Genomic DNA, 22,598 nt, shown 5'->3' with positions numbered 1-22,598 from the left:
TAGTAAAGATGGCTGAATAGATATCAATATATAATAGCTTGTATTTTAATGGTAGTATTTAAATATGAATAGTCAGTATTTATGATCAGTATGCTTGAATTGAACGTAATTATCTGTGACTTACAATAAATCTATAATGGAATGGGTTTAATACTGTGTCTTTTCTGCTTTATGTTGTCTGCCTACTAATTTAACTAGCTAATCAAGCCTAAATTTACCGTTTAAAATAATATAATCTAAAATGACCCTAGAAAATACTGACCATTTTAATTATTACCATATTACAATTTGGCGCTATTTTTAAAAAGTAAGATTAATAATGAAATTAATATATTAATATTTTGCTGCTGCCCAATATCACAAGTGTATACTAAACGTACACTGGTTAAATATGTCAAGTACTAAAAATTAAATAAGTAATTATATTTTATTAAATTAGAAATTTCATGAGTTTAATATAATATATTTTGTACAATTTTGCAATAAAAATAGCTATTTTGGGAACAGCATATTTAATTTTAGAACAACACACAATATTTCATTAAGAATAATTGAAATAAGTTTGGTTAAAACTAAAATTGTGTATGCGTATCTATTTTTACATCGCAAATAATAATCAAACTAAATCTAGAAAGATATTTATTACAGAAATTAACGATACCTTTTAAATATGGTAAAGTTTATTTAATAACATCACAGATACAATAATTATGTACACAATTGTTGAAGAAAATGTTTAGCTCACCGGATAAACACTTTCAACTATCCCATTGTCAATGTAAGCACTGAAGTACTAGGTTTCAGATAAAGGTGCTCCATAAGGGCGGACATTTGACAGTTTCGAAATAGAAACTTCGATTTTTCGAAATCGTACTGCGGTCTAGAATTACAATTTTATTCTAGACACATGCTTTTATGCTGCATTACATTTTTTTTCTGTTTTGTTTTGCTAATCATTAATACGCAATTAGCAGCTGTTTGTTTTTACCCCTCAATCGTATTACAAGTTATCTTCCGATGAAGATAATTTATCAAATACATAAAGTTTCAATTGAGCGTCGTGCCTTTGTGGAGGCGCGGCAGAGTCTGGTTTTACCATCTGCGAGGCACATGGAGGATCTATGTTACGGGGTAATAAGGTATGATTGAGCTCAGGCATAGAGGCAGTTGGATCCTTCAGCGGCAATGTTACTTCTCTTAAAGAGTCTGTAGGTGAGGGAGGAAGCACCACTTTCTCAGGAGCACTTTGAATAAATATTACTCTAAAGAATATAAACGTTTATAAAGTAACAATTGTCGTTGAATAATTATTGATGTTAATATTACGTACCTGTTAAATGCTCGCCATTTTCTGCATAATGTAATGTATACTTTGCACTGAATGTACATAAAAACTAAACCTCCTGTAGAACCAATTACAACAACTATTAATTTAGTCCAGAAAGACCAGTCTACGTATCCACGTCGAGCTTCCTCCACGGATCGTTCGACGAGTACGTACAGTGACCAAGCCACGCAGAGTGCAGCTACTGCATGAAAAGCCACTGCACACCACAATTTACGAACCTCCAAAGCAGACATTTCAAGTTTCTCCCACTAAAAGAATTATTACTTTATATATATATATATATATGTATATCAAGTAATATATATAAACATACATTTGTACACCTCTTACACACATTATATTACATAACTAAAATGAATTAAAATAATTTATTAATAAACAATACATATACATTTATTTAATAATAAATTATACATAGATTTTGGTTTTGAAAAATGATGCACATAAAACATGTACAAATGTAGGAAAATAATACCTCACAAAATGGTTTTGTTTTAGCGTGCATAATAAATGTGAATTTACATAATTCACAAGCACGTATGTCCGATGCTTTTATCCATTGTTGAAGACAAGCTTGATGTACGTAACGTAAGCTACCGCTGCAATAACAAGGTGCTAAAAGAGGAGCACTCTCTTCGCCTTCGCAATGACATATTCTGTGATAAGAAAAAGAAACATATTATCTTGTATATATTTTCATGTACATACTATTTTTCAACAATTATTTTAACAATGCGATACAATTAAGTCTATAAAAACAGATATGAATTATTTAAATCTAATCCATAATAAAATTTATATTTACCTGCAAATATCATGATTGCTTGAAGACAATGTGCTAACTGACGAATGACAGTGATCTGGTATGATTGTAACTACTGTTGCATATGTTGATTCCTAAAAAATATATATTTTATTAAATATAAAACCCGAATTAACTTAATATTCAAGATAAAAGAACACTTCACTTATACATGAATGATTCATATAATTTAGCTAATCATATTTTTTTCTGTTTACAAATGAAATAAAATGTTTAAGAAAAAGAATGAATGGGTCAGTGTAGACTATATTTTCTTATAAGTGCATCATTTGCATTAAAAGATTTATCCTTTTCTTCCAAAATTTATTTCAATTATTTAATAAAAAAAATATATAATTTGTTCAAGTTGTACAAATAACTCTATGTTGTATATTTCATGATTGTGATAAAAAAGTACTTTTCTTATCAAAGCATAACATTATCTAACATTGATTCATCGCTTGATAATTTATATTAAGTCAATACAGTAACCTAAAAGTATCAAAGCAACAAATGGTTGGCTTAGCGGAATAAGAACATAAAAATGTACAAAATATGTTACCCTTGGTGTCCATTCTGGTAAACCTTCACCGCCAGCAGGGCTATTGTTATTGGAAGGACCAAGCGACAGAGGTGGTTGCCGGTCAGGCGGATTAACATTGATCTGATGAACCGGCATCACTCTCTGACCTCAGCAAAGATGTGATCAGTAATAAACAACATTAAACAGACACATCTTAATGAGTGTTCGACAATTGTTTTCCATTGGTATCATATTTAACAGACAGAGAAAGAGAGAGAGAGAGAAAGAGAGAGAGTGAGAGAGAGAAAGAAAGAGAGACAGAGATAGATAGATAGAGTTAGAGTGCAAATTAATACTTAATTACATACAAATATTTTTTGCCATGATGTTTAACATTTAACTTCAATATGCACTTTAAAAAACCTGAAATTATATAGTATACTTAAAAAAAATATTACATACATTTAAACAATGAAATATTTTGTAACATTTTTATCCACATAATAATTAATATTCAACGAACACGTAATATAGTTATATTTTGTACTGGATATTTTAAAATAATTTATTAAGTTAGAAATTATTTATCGACTGATAAATATATATCAAAGATAACATAACATAAATATTTATTCACGCTACTTATATACCTTCAGTAATAAATTTTTTTACGTAAAATATCTAACACACTAATCCAAAAAATTAATCAACGAATATAAAAGAAAAACTTGAATGATTTGAATAAATCGAATAATGAATTTCGAGAGAAAGAGAAAAAAAGAGAACTATTTCTCATTCAAATTTGTAATATTGAAAGAATGACAAAAGCGCGATACAATATATGAAAAGAATATTAACTTTTACGGAATACGTTATACTGTATAAAATAATATATATTTTATTAAAATTACTACGTAAATGTAACACTTGTCATAGAAAATATTCGACAAACAGAAAATAAAGCATTGGCGTCACATACATTTTTCCATTTCCGTAAAAATCGCGCTAAGCAGTACAGTTTTTATTTGGCAACGATAGTTGGTTAACAAATATACTCTCTACGAACAGTGCGATTTTAAGTTGGAATGAACTGTATAAATTTTCAAATATCGCCTCAATGAATTTTTTGCGATGCACGAACTCAAGTGAGAACGATTTTGACACTTCGACTTAAGTCAATGACACCTTATAGGAAACTCATATCCACTGCAGTAAATTAATTAAGTCGCACAGTTTGTCGTCCAGTTCGTTTAAAGATTATTTAGAATTTATCACTGTTTTCGTCTTGAACACACGCGATAAACCATAACGTTAGTATTCAAAAATAGCACAACAACCAATTTCATTACAAAGGATAGTCCTTTTCCATAACAGACTGTGTATTTCATTTTTCTGAAGCGCCGCCATAACGCAAAGTGTAGGCGTGGCGTGTGCACAGATTCAACCAATCCGCTCTTTGGAAATGACATTGAATTTTACTATGCCAATAAACAAAATTCACAATTTAAATTTATCAAACGCAGAACTGATTTAAAAAAATTAGAAGATACAGATATTGTACAGTAAAAAAGATATATATATATTACAATCGCATTGAATTATTTATTTCCTTTATTATTATATACAGTTTATTTTTATACTTTCATTACTTTCTACATGTTTCGGTATATTTTTATGTTTTTAATTCAACAAACTCATTATTCTTTTACTATCTACTGGTTCTAATAAATTTTTATCTTCTTTATTCATCTCATCATTTGATGGAGCTGTAAATGAATATTCGTCTTTGATACCTTCAAGTTCAGAACAATTATTCTTATACAATATATCAATTTTATTATCACAAAGTTTTTTCTGTATACTTTTAACACATTCATAGTTTACGTCAAGGTTATTAATATCATCTTGTATATCATCCAAATTCTTTAAAGGGCTTGCAAAGAATTCTTGCTGTGTATAGCTCTTATCCTTACATTTTGATGAATTTTTGGAACAAATACAACAATTATGCATGTTTCGATGAAAATATGGACTATAAATATTATTATCTTGAGAATCATTATTCACCTTTGCACTCCCAAAAACTTTAGGTTCTGTATTGAGAAAAAGAGAAACATTAATATCAATCTAATATTCTTTCCTTTAATACAAATGATCAGAAAAACTTACCAATATTTTGAGCTTTTTCATTCAATGTGTTTGAAAATAATTTTGCAGCTAACAAACCAGCTATAAAATAAATAGTATATTTGAATTAAATGTAATACGGAAGGTATAATCAGTAAATTCATCAAAACAATATTTACCTGCTATCCCAATTGCAGTGCCTCCAAAGAAATATGAGATATGATTTTCTTTTTGTACTTCCTTTCTTTTAGACATTTTTAGATTTTAAATATATTACAGATAACTTAAAAAGATGTAAAACAATATTACTAAGTTCACTGGTCTAGATATACAAAGGATATGTAATTTCTATGTTATATTAAATACATTGAGGACATTTCAAGGTGGTGATGAAGTAAACATATTTTCTAATAAGTTACTTTGAGACATAAATACATTTAACATACAAATATTGTAATAATAAATTCTTAATTATTAAATGAGTATATATAGACAAAACCATTCATAATGTATATTAATGGGTCAAAGTTATAAGTTTGTTATATGCTTAACTGCAGATACATAAATTTTTATAGTAATATAAAATATAATTAAGTATGTCAATGCATTAATTTTTGGAATATGTTTTTAATAATTTACTTTTTTCTTATTTTTATAACATAAATAAAAACCAAATTGTGCTCCTATTATTACATTGTGTGCATATGTAGAAAGTTATGATTAAAAAGTATAAAAAATATAAGACAGTACAGCTATAAGTATAAACGAGTGCAAGCTTGTAATTTTGCAGCTTTTTTACACATTGGACACTTTTTTGTTTGGCGGAGAGCTAACTCTAGACAGTGGAAACAAAAAATATGTCCACAACGGGTAGACGTAGGTTTCATTGCAGAAGATATTTGTTCGAAACATATTGGGCAAGTCAATGCAGTTAATTTAGTTTTAGAAGAATCGTTAACACAATGTAACCCAGTTTTTTCTGATATACTGTCTACGTCTATGATTTCCATCACTTCTGCATTTTTACATGTATTCTCAGCTGGTACTTCCCTAAAAAAAATTTCTTTTAAATTTAAATGAAATTCATCTAGAATTTATATATTAATTTTGAATCGATGATATAACAATACATACATAACAGAGTCTTCAAGATCAATTGTTCGCCTTTTAGATTTAGATTTTTTTGGCTTTGTCGTTGCATTATTATTAGATATATTTTCGACATTTTTATTTTTGACTCTTAAATGTTTACCCAGTGGCGAATCTATTGTTAGGTCAATAAAATCTATTGGATCTGGCATATTTTGGATTAATTTTCTATTTCGTAGACGCATAAATACATGTAATAAGGATACTGCAAGAGTTGATAAGTGAGAATATAGTTCGATGAATTTTAAAACTGCACGTTGTTAATAGCCTTCTAATCGTATCTACGGTTATGTATACAAATGTTTGAATGATAACAGTTCGAAGTAAATAATATTGTCCAAAATTACCGTCGGTTGATTGTGAAATACTTCTTACTGATCGAATTAATAATAAATTACAACTACTATAATTTCTTTAAATGTTAAAATTAAATACAAAAAGTGTAGAAAATACTGTAAAAACACAGATCTATAAGTTTGCTGAAGTCTCTTTACCTTTACTGTCTCGTACTACGAAAACAAAGTTTTTTTGGCGTTTCTTGTTAGGCGCCAATTGGTTGGCTCGTACTCACCGATGTGGTTGATGTTTTTGATTGGTTCATTGTTACTGTTTTGCGTGTGGAGCTTGCACTAAGTGTCAAGAAGGATATGTGAGTGGATTTAAAAACGAAAATAAAACACTCCACTGTTGGCACGAAATATTTTATATCCTCATTTAATGTATAGAATCAACTTAATTACAAACTAACTATAGAGTAAATATAATTTAATTTACATAACCAATAGGGTTCGCTTAATTTAACTGACGCGATTATACATCGTTCGTTATCTACTACTTTCTATGTATTTATTGTCAACTTTAGTTTCTTCTATACAATTTTATATTTTAAAAACAATAGATAAAAATAATAGATTAACGAATTGGCAATGAATTTCATGCCTGCCCGAAGAGATGGCGCTACTAGTCTATTAGCAGTTTACTCCACAGTCGATAACGAAGTGCGATCAGTTTGGGCACTATTTGAATAAATATATAATAAGCAATACAATACAACAATAAATTTTTATCATTAATTTTGTTAATATTCATTATTGATAAATTACATCGTAAAACGTAAAGAGAGTGTTTAATGTTTTATTTACATGAAATATAGGTATTATTTTAATTTTTCCCTGAACTTTGCATTATTTTCTAAAATTTTGTTTATAAATTTAATGGAATTATTTTTTTAATTAAGCTTTTTTTTGTTTTGCGCGAAAAATACGTAGAAAAATAAAACACCATCGTCGTAACTTTTTAATTGGCAAAACGAAATCTACTGCGTACAGCTAGGGACTTTAGCGTTCGTTTAGTGTCGAAAATAGTCGAACCTGTCGTCTCCGCCATAAGTTCCGATCAGTTTCGACGTTTTCGTGCGGAGATTCGCTTAAGTTAGTGTGTAACAAATTGTACGGTCGTTACAATCGAAAGGGTTGCCGAGACAAACTGCTTCCTGCTGTTTTCCATTCGCAGCTGTTCCCTGCGTATCCAGTCGTGAGTACCGCTTTTCGATTTAAATAACTCACAATTATCATTTCTAATTTTCGTTTCTGCACATTCGTCAAAACGTTGAATATAGTAAACGAACTGTTTTGCAACAATGCGACCAATTACGCGTTTAAACAACATGAAACTCTCGATAGTAGATACTAGTAAAGTTTATCACGCTTATCATATTACCAGAAATACAGTTTTGAAACATGTATTCTATGGAAATGGAAATTTAAAGCGTTATTGATAATCATGGCGATCACATCCGGATGCTTGACAGCATAAGTACCGAAATTCACGTTTGCGTGTTTACTCAGGTCGTTCTGGAATTCTCCCCAACGTTTATGATACATTTCAGGAAAAATCATTCGATCTGTTTTCCTGTTTCTCTGTGTTCTTCCATAGTATATTGATCAATGGATTTCATTTGACCCAATTTGACACTTCATCAGCTTGAATGTATTGGACATTTCCTTCTCTCAAGTACAAGTTTTATAGCACAGCGGTTTCGTGCACTACTTGTACCCTATGTTATGAAAAATTATGTATACAATGCATTACAATCGTATCGCGCTTCAATTTTCTTAATTGTAATAAGAATACTATGATACATTCGTTAATTGCTTAGGTTACTTACGATAACTATAATTTTTATGTATATTTGAAATACTTGTGTATTTTAAATTGTACGTTATATTAGACGTAATATCTTCGGTATAACGCTGCTTATGATTTTCTGTGATTACAAATTTTAACACTTATAAGAATGTACCAGTTATACATATTTAAGGTACATTTTGTAAACTTGATGCAGTGATGTTATTGCTATGACGATTTACATAATGATTTTATTAAATTATTTTTATGGTAATTCTATGTCGACATCTATTTTTTTCTTAATTATCTATCTTTCCCTTCAAATAACTATATCATGTTTATAATCTATATATTATTGTTGAAAATATATGCTTTAATTTTAAGTTTATTGTGATTGTTACGATTGTTTTATTTAGTTCAAGCCTCTAAACAATTTGAAGCACAAATATTTGCTAGATGCTAAAATCTGATACATTCGTAGAAAAAGTTTATGTGTTTAATTTCATGTAAAAATATCTGTTCCATTTGCAATTGATTAATTTTTTTATAAGATTTATTTAATCTGTATTCTTCTTTTATGATACGCTATATGTCTGTATGTGATAATCTCTACAGTATGCATTTTCATATATTATTTTATGTCTTGCCTGTAATCAAACCATAGCTTTTATCTTTTTTTCTAAGATATTATTTGTTGTTCGCGTGTACTTTTATCGCTTAAAAAGTATACTGCAAATACATCAATATGTATTGAAAGTAATCAATTACATTAGCAGTCGTAGATGTTTAGATTTTTATGTGTAAATGTTGTCTTCCAATTCTGTGAGTTTTAATTCTTTACATTTGGTAATTTGATATAGAAGTGATGTCTCAATCTAAGGACATGTGACCAATTGAAAGAAAAATTATCATAAGTTGGTTTCAGGAATTAGGCTTACCAGTGTATATATTGACTAAACTTTAAGAACTTAAAAAAAAAAAAAAAGTTAATAGGGCAAAGGGAAAAGTAATGCAACTTGTAGCTTCATATATGCTATGTTCGTTTAGTTAATCTTTTACCTCTGCAGAATTATATAGCCAAATAATCCTTGAAAAGTAGCCCAATTATATGTTTATATTTCTTAATACCGCATATATATATTGATAAATTTGTCTCCCTTGTTACCAGCACACAATAATTTTATTTTCATGTGGACACATGCCATAACGGAGTGAATAATTTTAATAAATTATTGAGTAGGATATTATGATAAGCACACTACAGAAATTTATTAAACGTAGGGGATTAACAAAATTTTTAATGTACCATACATTTTTATATTAATGTATTTGTATAATAGAAATGCAAATATATATATGTTCATTTTTATTGAACATGTCTTATATTATTTGATCAATTTATAAGTTTCTGGAATATGTATTATATATTTCTTTCTACAATTACTTTATAAGAATTCTGTTTCTTTAATCTCGTACATTTTATGCATATTAAAGTTTAAGTAACAATTCTTAAAGCATAAGAAATAAAATTCTGCATACATACTTTGTCAGTAGGTAACCAGTCGACAAAATTCCAGGTGACTTTTAATTTATACTTAAAACATATTTTTCACCGAATCTTACAGATATGGAATATAATTTTTAATACAGATACTTTTAGACCAACATATGATACATTATTGTTACAAATGTAACACTTGATTAATAATTACTAAAATTTTGTCACGGTTATGTACGATCAGTGACTATACCACGAAATGGAAACAATTAAGTGAATAGCGATTCTAACTATACTTAATACACATGTGTGCTGGTAATTCTATAACAATTTTCTTTGAATATAAACTAGCGTCCAAACGGACTGTGGCCCTTAAAACAGTTTGGAATGTGCTAGCAAACCATTTGCTAGAGTGAGAGAGGGTTTAAAAATGCAAAATTGGAACCAATGGCAATTGTCAGCTGGTGCTGTTGCTACTCCAATGCCGCAACCACCAGTTGGTTATGCTGCACCTGGAGCAGACCCTATGGCTATGATGCAAGCGTACATGCAGTATTATAATCAACCAGTAAGTATTTTATTAAACATCTCATTTTTATCGTAACGATTTATTTTTTATCATTAGACATCAAAATTTTAGTTGTTTAATCATTTAGAACATATCACAAACTGTTTAAATATAATATTTTGCACTTTATATAATATGTGTGGTATAATCAATAGAAAATTATTCTCTGTTAAAAAAAGAAATTGTTTTATTACAATTTTTGGGACATAGTCTACATAACTCTGAGCACTTATGTAATAACAATAATATATAATAATAAAAATGCTTGTCTGTAACATACATATATGTAATACAAGCTTTTATATTCCTGTATTAGGCACCCAGTGGATATACAGCTGAACAATGGGCTGCAGCTCAGCAACAAAATTGGGCTCAGTGGCAGCAATGGCAACAACAATATCAACAGTGGCAAGCGCAATATGGGGAGAAGGTATGCGTGTGACAGAAGGAAATTTCAAATGATTTCAGAAGCTGTCACATTGTCTAGAAACAGTGGAATATATTATAAGGAATTGAAGATATCAAAAATGTGTTGTTATAAAAATTGTTTAGTATGAAGGGAAAATACTACAAATAATTTTTTTGCAAACAAAATAGTGGAGGAGATTCCAATATTAAGTGAATTTTTTTAAACGGGATCCTACAATTTTTATTTTATAATATGAAAGCGTTTGCTAAGATGATTCAACGAGATGTAATATCAATTTTAAGTTATCTCATTTTTCATTTTTTCAAGATTGCAATATGATCTAGTTCCCCAAGTCTAGTTGGGATTAAAAGCACGATTAATCAAGCTAAAGGTGGACTATGTGTGTTGACTTGGTGGTTTCTTGGTGCCTCATAACTTTACAATTTCTCATTAATTGTAATTATTTATAAGAGAAAGATCTTAACTGACCAATTATCTCATAATTTTAAAGATATAAGCAATTGAAGTTACGTACATATACCTGTGGTGACATATTATAAGTGTAAAAGTATGTTATAGAAATTGCAGTATGAAGTGAAATCATTGCACGGCTTGTGATGTTTCCGACAAACTATGCAACAGTCCAACTTCACAACCACAGCTTTCACAACATATGATTACACTCATAGTATATCAATAAAAATTAGTACATTTAGTTGCTTATATTTTCCAAATTATCAGGTAATTAGGACTCAAATCAAACACATTTGTTATCATTTTATGAAAGCTTGCTCAAATCAAAGTTATGTAGTTGAATTTCTTTTCTGGTTAATGCAACAATTGATATCTCGTAGAATTCTTATCACTAACCGTTATCATATTAAGAATAATAAAATGTAAGATCCTGCTTAAAAAAAATTAACTTTAATTTCAGCAAAATTCCTTTAACTACTCCACTGATGGAAAAAGTTTGCTGCATGATGTTCCTATCTATACTAAATAATATTTGTAAGAACTTTCTTTTGCTATTTTCAAGTTTTTAGAAGGTATTTCAGCTTTTAAGCTTGAGAACACTCCATAGATCTCACTTATAAAAAATAAAATTTCAAGTAAATGAAAGTAGAAACTAATTATTCTTTTGATAGCGTAAAGTGCCATATCATTTCATGTTGATTCATTAGTTTAACTCTGTTTCAGTATCAGGAAACAATGAAGCATATGTCAGCCCAGAATATGGGCTTAGCCAATCAGATGCCACAAATACCAGTTGCACAACCTCCGCCACCTCTTCCAAAAGAGGACACAAAACCACCATTACCTCCAACAACTATGAATACATATCAATTTACAAATATGCCTCCACCACATCAGAACAATCTTCCATTATTCCCGGTTAAACAAAACTCGAATACAACGATGCAACAGACAAATGTGCAAAACTGTCCTCAGAATCCTCCTTTACCTTTGGGTCAGCCACCATTACCCCCTGACAGTAGCAATAGTAGCAACGAAAATAATAATTTAAGTGGTAAACGTAGTAGTAGTTCAGTTAGTGATTCTAATAGTGCTAAAAAGTTAAAAGTTGAAGATGAAGAACTTACTGAGGCCGAGAAAACGTTCGACGCTCAGTTTAAACAGTGGGAAGAACAGTTTAATAAGTGGAAACAGCAAAATGCTAATCACCCAGATAAGGTAGGTGATGTTAAAATAATTATTATACATCAATTAAGACATGGAATAAATAAGGTGATAAAATGCTTGTAAGTGATATAGTGCTAGCTCTAATTTCTTGCAAAACACAAACTATTTTGTTGCAGACTCAGTACAAACAATACGAAGCAAAATGGACGTCCTGGCGAGAGAAGCTTATCGAGAGACGTGAACAGATGCGTAGAAAACGCGAACAGCAAAAGCAAGCAGCTGTTAAGGCGGAAGTTGAAAAAAATAAAAGTTTACCTGGTGATGATAAGATAATGAACATTTTGTCGAGCACTGAAAATCAAGGATTGATCAATAACTTGCTAGGTATTGGTAAAACTCTTGGTTTAACGGGAAAACAAAACACTAACGTGCCTCCACCACCACCTCCGCCACCAGCTACAGAAACGGCAGTGTCTAACGTTCAAACAACAACTATGGCATCCTCTTCTCAGGCAACTACCCAATCATCGACATCTCAGTTACCAATGATGAACATGATGCCCTCCAATATGATGAATTCGTCACCTTGGAATTCTCAGCAATGGGCACCTCAATACAATACAGGAATGAACGTACCAAATTTCCCTAACTTTCAAACTATGACTGGTGTACCTCCACCATCGTTTGCCACACCACAAACTCAGATGCCTCCGCCAAATTTTACGCAACCACCGCCGAACTTTCCAGCTGTACCAAATTTTTCGCAACCACCACCGGGCTTCGCTAACAATGATTCGCGACAGAACAATAATGTTCGACCACCAATTCCGCCCACTATGCAAGGGAGACCTCCTCCATTCGGTCAGAATGCTGGTAAGGGTCTAGATGGAAATCCAATACACAATGAGCGTTCAAACCAGTCTGGTCATCCAGGTAACTTTGGTATGAATGATCCCGCTCGGCAAAAAGAAGGGATAATATCAGAACGTTTTAGTCGGGATAGTGATCAACAAGGTAATCAGTTCCGCAATGAAATATTTGGTCAACGGAGTGAAAACGAACGGTTGTCTGAAGCCGATCAATTTAGACGAGAAGATAGGAACTATCAAGAACATGGAAATAGTCAATTCAATCAACAGAAAATAGGTTTCAATAACGACAGGTTTGCTCCTGTGAACGACCGATTTGGACCAGGAAACAGTCGGTTTGGTCCAACGAACGATAGATTTGGATCGGGAAACGATAGGTTTGGAGTAGGAAATGATCGATTTGGACCCGGGGACAACAGATTCAGTGCTATAAATGATAGATTCGGAGGTGATAGAACTGGGCAAGGAAACGAATCTGTTAATGATCGTTTCGGACCAAATAATGACCGATTTTGTTCCAACAATGAACCCTATGGACCTGGTAGTGATAGATTTAATAGAACTGGTATGGATCGTTTTGATCAAAAAGACATAGGAGATAACAGACGTGATAGTTTTCCCAGTGCATCGAGAGGTTTCAATAGAAATAGTCAATTTGAAGCACCAGATAAATTGGCACCGGAACTGAAGAAGCTTATGGAGAAGCGAAGAGCTGCAATGGATGTATTTAAACCAAGTTTTCTTGAATCTGATAAAAGTAGCAGTGTTGGTTCATTGAGTGAAAGTTTCAAGAAAATTACAGGTGATTCTCCGTTTATGAGACCTACTGGAAACAATTTTGGACCTCGTGGGCCTCCCAACTTTGGACCAGGAGGGCCGAGTAACTTTAGAATGCCCGGAGATTTTAAACTCCAAGGAAATCTTGATTTTGGACCACGTGGTCCTATTGGAATTGGACGTATTAATTCGTTTGATGGAGGTCCAGGTTCGTTTAGAGGACCCAATTCTAGCCCACAGTTGATGCAAGATTTTATAAATACTGAACCTAGACCTGAAATAATGAATCATGGAAGTGACACGGACATAAATAAGGAGAATAAGATTGAATCTGTGACTGTAGTGGAACAACCGACGCTGACTAGTTCTAATTCGACTGAACAAAATATTGATAGTACACAACAAGACAGTTCTAAAGATTACATAGTACAAAAAGACATTCCATTGTTAGAAAAACTACCTTGGATCGATTCTCAGCTTCCTGAAGATAAGTCAGTGCAAAATGATGGTATACAAGACGATAAAAATTCGACCGCAAATTATAACTCTTCAGAACAGGATCCCCAGAGTGCAATTAACGAATCAACAGAAGTAAAGCAGGAATTATCGAGTAACGATAGCGATCACAAAACGACTGAAGTGTTACCTTTTATGGGAGAAAACGATCCGAAACCTGAGGATTTGAACATGGAACCACCACCTGAATTGCCCAATTTGGGTCCCGTTTCAACGAGTACTAGTGAACTGATTGACTCCACACAAAGAGCAGACGATTCATGTGACATGAAAGAATCTTCCCTGAAATCTTTTGCGAGTAATCCTGAATGTTTCGATACCAGAGGATCTTTGGATTCTACGTTTGGTCCAAGAGGAATACAATATAGGCCAAATACACCTTTCCTTAGTCCCAGAAGTTCTAATGATACTAGATCAACTTTTGAGCCTAGGGGTCCAAATGCGTTTCCACATAATCCTCCTGGTCCAAGTTTGTATCCATTAGGTCCTCGTGGCCCTAATGATGGGCAGTTTGGTCCGAGGGGACCTAGTAATATACAATTTGGTCCTCGAGGTCTCGGTGATGGACTCTTTGGTCCAAGAGGTCCTAGTGACGGGCAATTTGGACCAAGAGGACCAAATGATGGACACTTTGGACCAAGAGGTCCAAACGATGGTCAATTTGGTCCACGGGGTCCAACTGATGGACAGTTCGGTCCACGAGGTCTAAATGACGGGCAATTTGGCCCAAGGGGAGCTACTGATGGACAGTTTGGTCCAAGGGGTATCAATGATGGAATGTTCGCTCCAAGGGGAACCAATGATGGACCATTTGGGCCAAGGGGTCCCACTGATAATCAATTCGGGATAAGAGGTCCTAACAATACACAATTTGGTCCCAGAGGTCCAAATATTGGACAGTTTGGTCCTAGATTTGATGGCCAGTTAGGTTTAAGAAGATCCAACGATGGACTATTTGGTCCCAGAGGACCAAATGATGGACAATTCAGTTCTCAAGGACTTAATAACAGGCCCTTTAGTGCTGGTAAGCCAAACGATGCTCCATTTGATAACCGAGGACCTTGCGATTCCCCGTTTATACCTAGGGCGCCCAATGAAGGGCAATCTAGATTTTTAGGACCCAATGACAGACTTTTTGGTTCACGACGCAATGAACCATCTTATCAACGAAACGGTTTGAAAGGAGCAAACGATGGACAATTTCCAAATAGATTCAACGACAAACAATTTGACAATTCTACCAACTTTGGGCTTCAAGGTTCAAGCGACACATACTTTGGTGCGCGAGGTTCAATGGGCCCAAATGACAATCCTTTCCCACCTCGCGGTCCGACTGACAGACCGTTTGACAACAGACAATTTGATGTGAAAGGAATTGGAGAGTTTAGACCAAAAGTACCGACTGACAATTCTGGTCTTAAAGTTCAAGGAACATCAGAAGGTGGCGATCATAATGACCCAATACTAATTGATAAAAATTTACAGCAAGGTCCGTTCGATTCTAATGATATGCAAAATCCAGGTTGGAGACCACCTTATTCCAAAAACAGTTTTGGAGACATTGATCAAAGAGCTGGACGAGACTTTGGTTTCCCTGATAAGTCCATGCCTGACCAAAGCGAATCGTTCAATCAGGGAGCAATTAATAATCTAGAACAACGGTCACCTGTCAGTGGAAACAAATCTAATATGCCTGATAAAAGATCAGAGAGAAGTGTAACAGATGCGATAGTTGGTGATTACAAAGCTGGTTATGGAGAATCATCATCAGGGTGTGATTATGGGAAATTTGACAACGGTATGCATGTGAATCGACTCTTGGACAATCGGCAAACTCAGATCAGGTGTCCACCTGTAAAAGAGTTTTGCATAGAAAAGCAGTTTAATTATAATCACGGTGAGGTCAGTCCAGCCCCAGCTGGCGGTGGTGACAAGAAACCATTTGTCGATCATGTCCCAGCTAAAGTGATTGATTATGCCCACAGTTCCAAAATGTTAATTCAAGACCACTTAACACCTGTGCAGTGCTATGATTACGGTCACGGGAATTTAAAACCGCTGGTGGCAGAACATGAAGTTTATCCAAAGAAGGATTTCAGAAATTGGGAGGAGAACGAGCAGAATCTAAAAGAATACACAGAAAGAATCAGGAGGTACGAGCATTATGCTAGCAAGAAAGAGTCTAGGCGGTCAGTGGATCGCAAGCAAAAAAGAGATAGCGAGGATTTGATAGAAGATAGGAAGAAAATTGAAAGGGATCGAAGAGAAAGGGAGGACTACAAACCAAAAGACCGGGATGAGAGGATATTTGATCGCACAATCGATAAGGATCATGAAAAACGCTATGATAAAAATTCTAAGAATAAAGGTAATTTGAGTAGCAGTCTATGGGGAAATGGGGCTGCAAGCAGGGAAGCCTCTTCAGATGTCATTATATTTTTTTATGAGTATTGCTTGACAGAGCAAAAGTGAAACTTTCAATGCACAGACTTAGCTAAAAAAGCGAACTGAAGACATCTATTTTTACTATATTATCTTCTACGTAAGATGTTTTTATATATTTAATTTTTTCCGTTAAACAATATTATCCATGTTAGTATTTTTGTATCTCAACTGCCGTTCTTCTCCCTCTTATTCATTATAAAACGGTTAAATATAAAATGATCTTAAATTTGAGATCTGGATGGCTCTCAATGTGAGAATCATTATTGGATTGATCTCATATCTAAGTAAGTTTTGAATTAAAAAATGATTTTCACGTTGAAATTGGTCTAGATCTGTAGTTTCGGGTCGTTTTATATTTTACCGTCTTGGAGGGCAGATGAAAGGTAGTTCAGAGATGAAGATATACCATCCTAGCATATACAGGGGGTTTTCACCTTGTGGCCCTGTTTTCTTGCATCTGATGGTAGTTTGGTGTTAAGTTACAAAACGTATTGCTTCTCTAATGTTTTTTGTTATGTGATTTTCTTTATTATAAATAAAAGTTAAATTAAAATTGAGGAGGAAATTTAATATTATTACATTGTACAGACAGTCTCATGTTTATTGTAATTTTTCCTAAATGTAGAAAGAATACGGGAAAGAAGTGAAACTACACAAAAGGAAACGAATAAAGAGAATGACAAAGATGAAGACAGGTACAGTACGATAAATATATTAAACATAAATGAACTGTTGTAAATTATCATTGGTATTAATGTGAATCTATTTCGTTTGAATACGTGTAACTTTCTTTAGATCAAAAGGAAATATAAACTGGCAGGAGAATACAAACCAGAACATCATAGATACAAATCCGGCAGAGACCAGGTATGTTTCAACGATTATTCTATGCGTTCTAAATGTTCTTAGACTTCGAAATATTGTAAAATAAATGCTTTTATGACTTTTGTGTTCTTAAATTTTACATTATGACACATTCGTATCCATTTATAGATATAATGTTTGTGACAAGCATTGCATTTTGCATAAAGTATGAAGACTTATTTATGCAACCTCACAATCTCTCTCTCTCTCTCTCCCCCCCTCTCTCTCTCTCTCTCTTTCTCTCTCTCTCTGTCTCTCTCTGTCTCTTTCTCTCTCTCTCCCTCTTTTTTTTAAACTGCAAAAATGCAGTTAGAAGATAACATTACACATACTTTTATTCATTGTGTCAATGGCATTGATGCAGAAAATTACTTTGGAAACCATTGGTTTTCGTTATTTATAATATTGAATAACATACATATGCATTTATGTGACTACATTATTATTAATGTCACTATATTGGTTAGTCTTATGCACTTGAAACCATGAAAAATTTACATTGTATATGTACGGTATACAAATGAATACCGTTTTCGAAAATTATTTATGCTCTTGCCTTTTTATAAACATAGAAATTTAAGTATTTAAACGCACGAAATATACAGGGGCGTAATGCGAACACATTTTACTTTAATGTGCTCTTATTATGCGTAAACACGTTTCTTGTGGTTTAATTCGATTACATTGATATAGTAATATGACAGAATATTTGCTATTTTCAGGTAATCCCTATTTTCTAAAATAGTTTTCAGAAACTGTTCTTCTGACTTCTTGTATCTAATGTATTTTTGAAATTCTTTAATGTCTTAATACCTTGTGCAAAAAACGTATAGCGTGTTAAGATTTGAAGATACCGAATCTTATGACTTACAAATTTACCGTAATCGTTATTTCTTTTATGTTACGTTGTATAAAAATACTATTATATCTTGTTTATTACATATTTGAAAATTGTGTATATGTAGATTATAGGGATTTTTTGGTAAGTTAATTTTGTTTGTTACAGTGTTACAGATACTCAGCACAATGTGTTGGAACCTACACAAAAAACTTTGGAATTGGCAAAAACACCAAACTACACAATGGTGGATGATTTATTGTGTCCTCCAGGTCGTCAGAACAGACCACCAAAAATAGCGATTATTTTAAGGGGTCCACCAGGCAGTGGAAAATCTTTTGTGGCAAAACTTATTAAGGTATAAAATAGACATTGATTAAATTTATGTGTGTATATTATATGATCTTGTTTAAGAGTGTTACTAAATTGAAAATGCACTAATATTTTTGTAATAGGATAAAGAAGTTGAACAGGGAGGTTCTGCACCAAGAATATTGAGCCTTGACGATTATTTCTTGGTAGAGAAGGAGATTGAAACCATCGATGATAATGGAAAGAAAATTACTGTTAAGGTATGACACTAAATATTCCTAAGTTCACAGATAGTTTGTTCAAGGCAAACTTTTTTTAAAACATTTTCGACCGATATTCTATTTAATTATTTTATTGTCTTATGCCTATTTCTAAACAAAGCTGTCTATACCTATGTAATTTCGTTATGTTTAAATATCTTATACTTTTTTTTTGTAAATTTAATGTGTTTAGTATGATAATGCTGTGTGATTTAATCAATTTTATAGGAGATGATTTACGAATATGAGGAAGCTATGGAACAAAGTTACATCACATCTCTTGTTAAAGCCTTTAAAAAGAACATTACTGACGGATTCTTCAATTTTATAATATTAGATTGTATTAATGAAAAGATATCCGACTACGAAGAGATGTGGAGCTTCGCTAAAACGAAAGGTTTCAAAGTAAGTTCTTACAACCATATTAAAAGTTGAATGAACGAAAATATTTCTTTATTATATATAAACCTTTTGTTTATATAGGTATACGTATGTGAGATGGAAATGGATTTACAAATCTGTTTAAAAAGGAATATTCATAATCGTACAGAAGATGAGATAAATAGAATTATCGATTATTTTGAGCCAACGCCAAGCTATCATCAGAAATTAGATGTTAATTCTATGTTACAAGATCAAGCAATCGAAGAAGTAGGTTTGTCTGCAAGTAAACTGTATATTTACTTCTTTTTAAGTAGAGTTTATTATTTTTTATTTGGTTTTAGGTTCATATGGAAGACACTGAAGAAACGCAGGAGAAATCTTCCCAACAGAATGAAGATAGTCAAGATAGTCAAGACGATTCTCAAGATACTATTGTAATTTTTCATTTTCATTTACATTTCTTTTTTTTTACACAGTGCGTCGGATTTCACTGAGAATAGTTAATAATTTTGCAAATGTAAAAGATACGACAAAATTATAGCAATTTCGCGGCATGAATCGACAAAGTTATCATATTGTCGATATTAACTTTATCCCTTGCATACGGGAGGCTGATCGGTCGAATTTTGTACATTACGATAACATTAAAAAGAACCGATATTTGTGATCTCGTGTAATAAGTACAATACGATCCAACAAGATAATTTACAAACGAGTGGGATTCGCGTAAATAAGATTCTGAGAATTTTGATAATATTTTGATACCAGCTATGAGATTATATAATAAAGAGTGTAAAAATCCGTTAAAAAATTCAAAGGTATGTTCAAGATTGTTCGAAGGTTGCAAGTACCAACACGACACATGTCCTTCTTAATATCCCACAATTTATGTTTTTTGAGATTTTTGACAATTTTCGGTGGAACTGACTACACAATAGGTACATTAAAAATATTCACGATATTTATGTATATACGATTTATTCCATTTTAGGGAGTGAGCAAGTGGGAACGTATGGAAGCTGAGGACAAATTGGGTGAGTTATTCTGCATGTTGTAAAATATTTCACTAAACAAATCCTTTTTCTTAATTAATATCATTAATTATATATTTAAAATAGATCGCTTAGATGGACTCGCAAAAAAGAAACACGAAGGAAAGGTACAGACTATGAAAGATTTCCTTCAAGTTCCTGATTATTACAATATGGAAGATACTTCTGGTAAAAAGCGCGTAAGTATAGTTTAACTTTATCCGTCTGATTAATACGCGGGAAACAGAGGAAATTTTTGATATTAATTATGTGTGTAACAGGTAAGATGGGCAGATTTGGAGGAACGTAAAGAACAGGAGAAAATGCGCGCTGTTGGATTCGTAGTTGGTCATACTAATTGGGATCGTATGATGGATCCTACAAAAGGAGGAAGCGCTTTGACACGCACAAAGTACATATGATTTAACTTTACTTCTAGGTTACCAAGAAAATATTAGAAGTAAAATTAGTATTAACCGCGTGCAAGTTCTAGTCTATTTTACATGGCTGCTTTAAAAAAGCTGCCAGAAAGATTTCTTTTGTATTTTTTACAAGGATAAAAAAAAGTATTTGTACTAAAAAAAGGAAATGTAATACGAGGCAACTGAATAATATTATATTCAGTTCAAGATTGAAAAACTGTATAAATAGTTATATTGTATATATAATAGTAGGAAGAAAAGTTTTTTATCACAGTATTATTGGTGATATATAGTTTAACAAACAAGACTGTCTTTGTAATGTAAGAGACTGCACTTAATTGTTACAGTTTTACAAACTTTTCAACGAATCTGTCAATATTGCGATATGTCTTTACGGTGAAAGTAGTTTTAAATTGAAATCTATTATCATTTAGTTTTATAGTGCTAAAGTGTTATGTTTCTATCAATGTAATATATTGTTTTTTTAACAATATATACCGTTATTTTTTTTTAAAAGAGGTATTAAACTTTTGATTAAAAAGATAAAATTAAGTCAGAATGTGAATGTCATATCTATTTTTCAAAAATTTGTAATGTACACTTTTGAATTTATGTAAAAGAAATTCTTTTGTACGTTTATATACGAACAATTTTTATTTTCCTTCCAGTTTAGTTCTCTTTAATTGTGTTAAGCTTCTTAAGAAGAATTTATATGCAGTTTTAGCATTATATATGTTTTCTTAATACATACGTATATATTTTCTTTAATAAAAATATAAATAAAATATAATTGTTATTACATTGCAGGTTTTTCTCACTATCATAATACAACATGTTTTTATTCGACTACAATAGTGTACTGAAGTGAGATGTCTACAATCTATGAAATTCCTCAGACGATGATGTATGGTTCTAATACAGCCTTTATAGAAAGTCTATTTAATTAAAGCATTAGTGTGTAATGTATTGTTAATTTATGTACAGCATGTTGTAATTACTGTATATAACATTAATTGTTTTCATCACACATTTTTATATTTACTTCGTGCATAATGTACAAGATAGGTTGGCAGTTTAAAGTGTAAACGATAATGATACACTGCCTGTTGGGTCTTATATGATAAAATTACCCCTACTATATACATCTGATTTGAAGGAATAATTATTGTATCGATAAAGTAAGAAAATAAATTGTAAAAAATTGTTCGACATTTTTATACTTATTATAGAAGGAGTAAAGTTTTGTTCCAAAAGTGATTGTACTTGAGAGAAAGAAGATTGTTCTGGAAAAGAATACTTATTTTGCAAATAATTACGTAATCTAAACGTGTGTGCTTTATAAATAAAATATATTGTAAATATAATTGGAATTAATTTTTTTTTTTTCAGTCACGGATATGTAACATCGCTACACAATTAATAATTTCATAATTGTAAATTGTATTCTACTATTTGTTCTAATTTTATTTATTACGATAATTATAATTTTATTCATTTTTTTACAGATCTCTTCTTTTTATTTCTATTATTTAATGTTGCATTTGAAGTATCAGACTTTAAAAAAAGCTCCTTGATAGATCAGTGGCGCCATCTCTGTGGAAAACGCTCACGCTGATTGAAATGTACTATCAATTCTGTATGAAGTAACAATTTGTGTGCAATAAGTTTCGAAGAACCGAACGATAAGT

General features: G+C 31.9%; 5 protein-coding genes across 5 annotated transcripts in view; 1 reads left to right on the top strand and 4 right to left on the bottom strand.

Moving 5' to 3' along the window:
- Positions 1-22,598, bottom strand: part of LOC143431774 (large ribosomal subunit protein eL32-like) — a 310,021-nt gene that overhangs the window by 11,023 nt on the left and 276,400 nt on the right. The gene's annotated exons all lie outside the window — the stretch shown is intronic.
- LOC143426547 (E3 ubiquitin-protein ligase MARCHF8) lies at positions 663-2,942 on the bottom strand. The gene is made up of 5 exons (XM_076900115.1): positions 2,713-2,942; positions 2,154-2,245; positions 1,824-2,004; positions 1,331-1,596; positions 663-1,262 (listed from the first exon to the last, which is right to left on the bottom strand). Exons 1-5 carry the CDS (start codon positions 2,827-2,829, stop codon positions 1,001-1,003), a joined length of 918 nt encoding a protein of 305 aa, XP_076756230.1. The 5' UTR covers positions 2,830-2,942; the 3' UTR covers positions 663-1,000.
- LOC143432366 (uncharacterized) lies at positions 4,152-5,230 on the bottom strand. Its single transcript, XM_076909056.1, has 5 exons — positions 4,980-5,230; positions 4,843-4,902; positions 4,368-4,766; positions 4,299-4,325; positions 4,152-4,198 (listed from the first exon to the last, which is right to left on the bottom strand). Exons 1-5 carry the CDS (start codon positions 5,053-5,055, stop codon positions 4,152-4,154), a joined length of 609 nt encoding a protein of 202 aa, XP_076765171.1. The 5' UTR covers positions 5,056-5,230.
- Positions 5,553-6,306, bottom strand: LOC143424587 (uncharacterized). Its single transcript, XM_076896738.1, has 3 exons — positions 6,297-6,306; positions 5,935-6,154; positions 5,553-5,850 (listed from the first exon to the last, which is right to left on the bottom strand). Exons 2-3 carry the CDS (start codon positions 6,132-6,134, stop codon positions 5,553-5,555), a joined length of 498 nt encoding a protein of 165 aa, XP_076752853.1. The 5' UTR covers positions 6,135-6,154; positions 6,297-6,306.
- Positions 7,344-22,249, top strand: LOC143432647 (uncharacterized). The gene is made up of 16 exons (XM_076909421.1): positions 7,344-7,482; positions 9,926-10,142; positions 10,459-10,572; positions 11,749-12,243; positions 12,369-16,722; positions 17,425-17,494; positions 17,595-17,666; positions 18,670-18,859; positions 18,957-19,073; positions 19,302-19,478; positions 19,557-19,724; positions 19,799-19,891; positions 20,449-20,491; positions 20,576-20,688; positions 20,770-20,900; positions 21,718-22,249. The coding sequence occupies exons 2-16, from the start codon at positions 10,005-10,007 to the stop codon at positions 21,734-21,736; spliced, it is 6,294 nt and encodes a 2,097-aa protein (XP_076765536.1). The 5' UTR covers positions 7,344-7,482; positions 9,926-10,004; the 3' UTR covers positions 21,737-22,249.

This window comes from Xylocopa sonorina, chromosome 1, assembly GCF_050948175.1.
Source record: "Xylocopa sonorina isolate GNS202 chromosome 1, iyXylSono1_principal, whole genome shotgun sequence".
In the NCBI taxonomy this organism is placed as follows: Eukaryota; Metazoa; Arthropoda; class Insecta; order Hymenoptera; family Apidae; genus Xylocopa; species Xylocopa sonorina.
Note: the sequence above shows the minus strand (reverse complement) of the source record. Positions and strands in the feature narration are given on the sequence as shown.

Coding starts and splice junctions, on each gene's coding strand:
- LOC143432647 (XM_076909421.1), top strand. CDS start 10,005: ATGCAAAATTGGAACCAATGGCAATTGTCAGCTGGTGCTGTTGCTACT. Junction 16,723..17,424: donor TAAAAATTCTAAGAATAAAG/GTAATTTGAGTA, acceptor TCCTAAATGTAG/AAAGAATACGGGAAAGAAGT. Junction 19,074..19,301: donor GAAAGAAAATTACTGTTAAG/GTATGACACTAA, acceptor TCAATTTTATAG/GAGATGATTTACGAATATGA.
- LOC143426547 (XM_076900115.1), bottom strand. CDS start 2,829: ATGCCGGTTCATCAGATCAATGTTAATCCGCCTGACCGGCAACCACCT. Junction 2,246..2,712: donor TACCAGAATGGACACCAAGG/GTAACATATTTT, acceptor TATATTTTTTAG/GAATCAACATATGCAACAGT. Junction 1,263..1,330: donor AAATGGCGAGCATTTAACAG/GTACGTAATATT, acceptor TATATTCTTTAG/AGTAATATTTATTCAAAGTG.
- LOC143424587 (XM_076896738.1), bottom strand. CDS start 6,134: ATGCGTCTACGAAATAGAAAATTAATCCAAAATATGCCAGATCCAATA. Junction 5,851..5,934: donor GATCTTGAAGACTCTGTTAT/GTATGTATTGTT, acceptor AATTTTTTTTAG/GGAAGTACCAGCTGAGAATA.
- LOC143432366 (XM_076909056.1), bottom strand. CDS start 5,055: ATGTCTAAAAGAAAGGAAGTACAAAAAGAAAATCATATCTCATATTTC. Junction 4,767..4,842: donor TGAAAAAGCTCAAAATATTG/GTAAGTTTTTCT, acceptor TTCTCAATACAG/AACCTAAAGTTTTTGGGAGT. Junction 4,199..4,298: donor TGAAAGTATAAAAATAAACT/GTATATAATAAT, acceptor TTTTTAAATCAG/TTCTGCGTTTGATAAATTTA.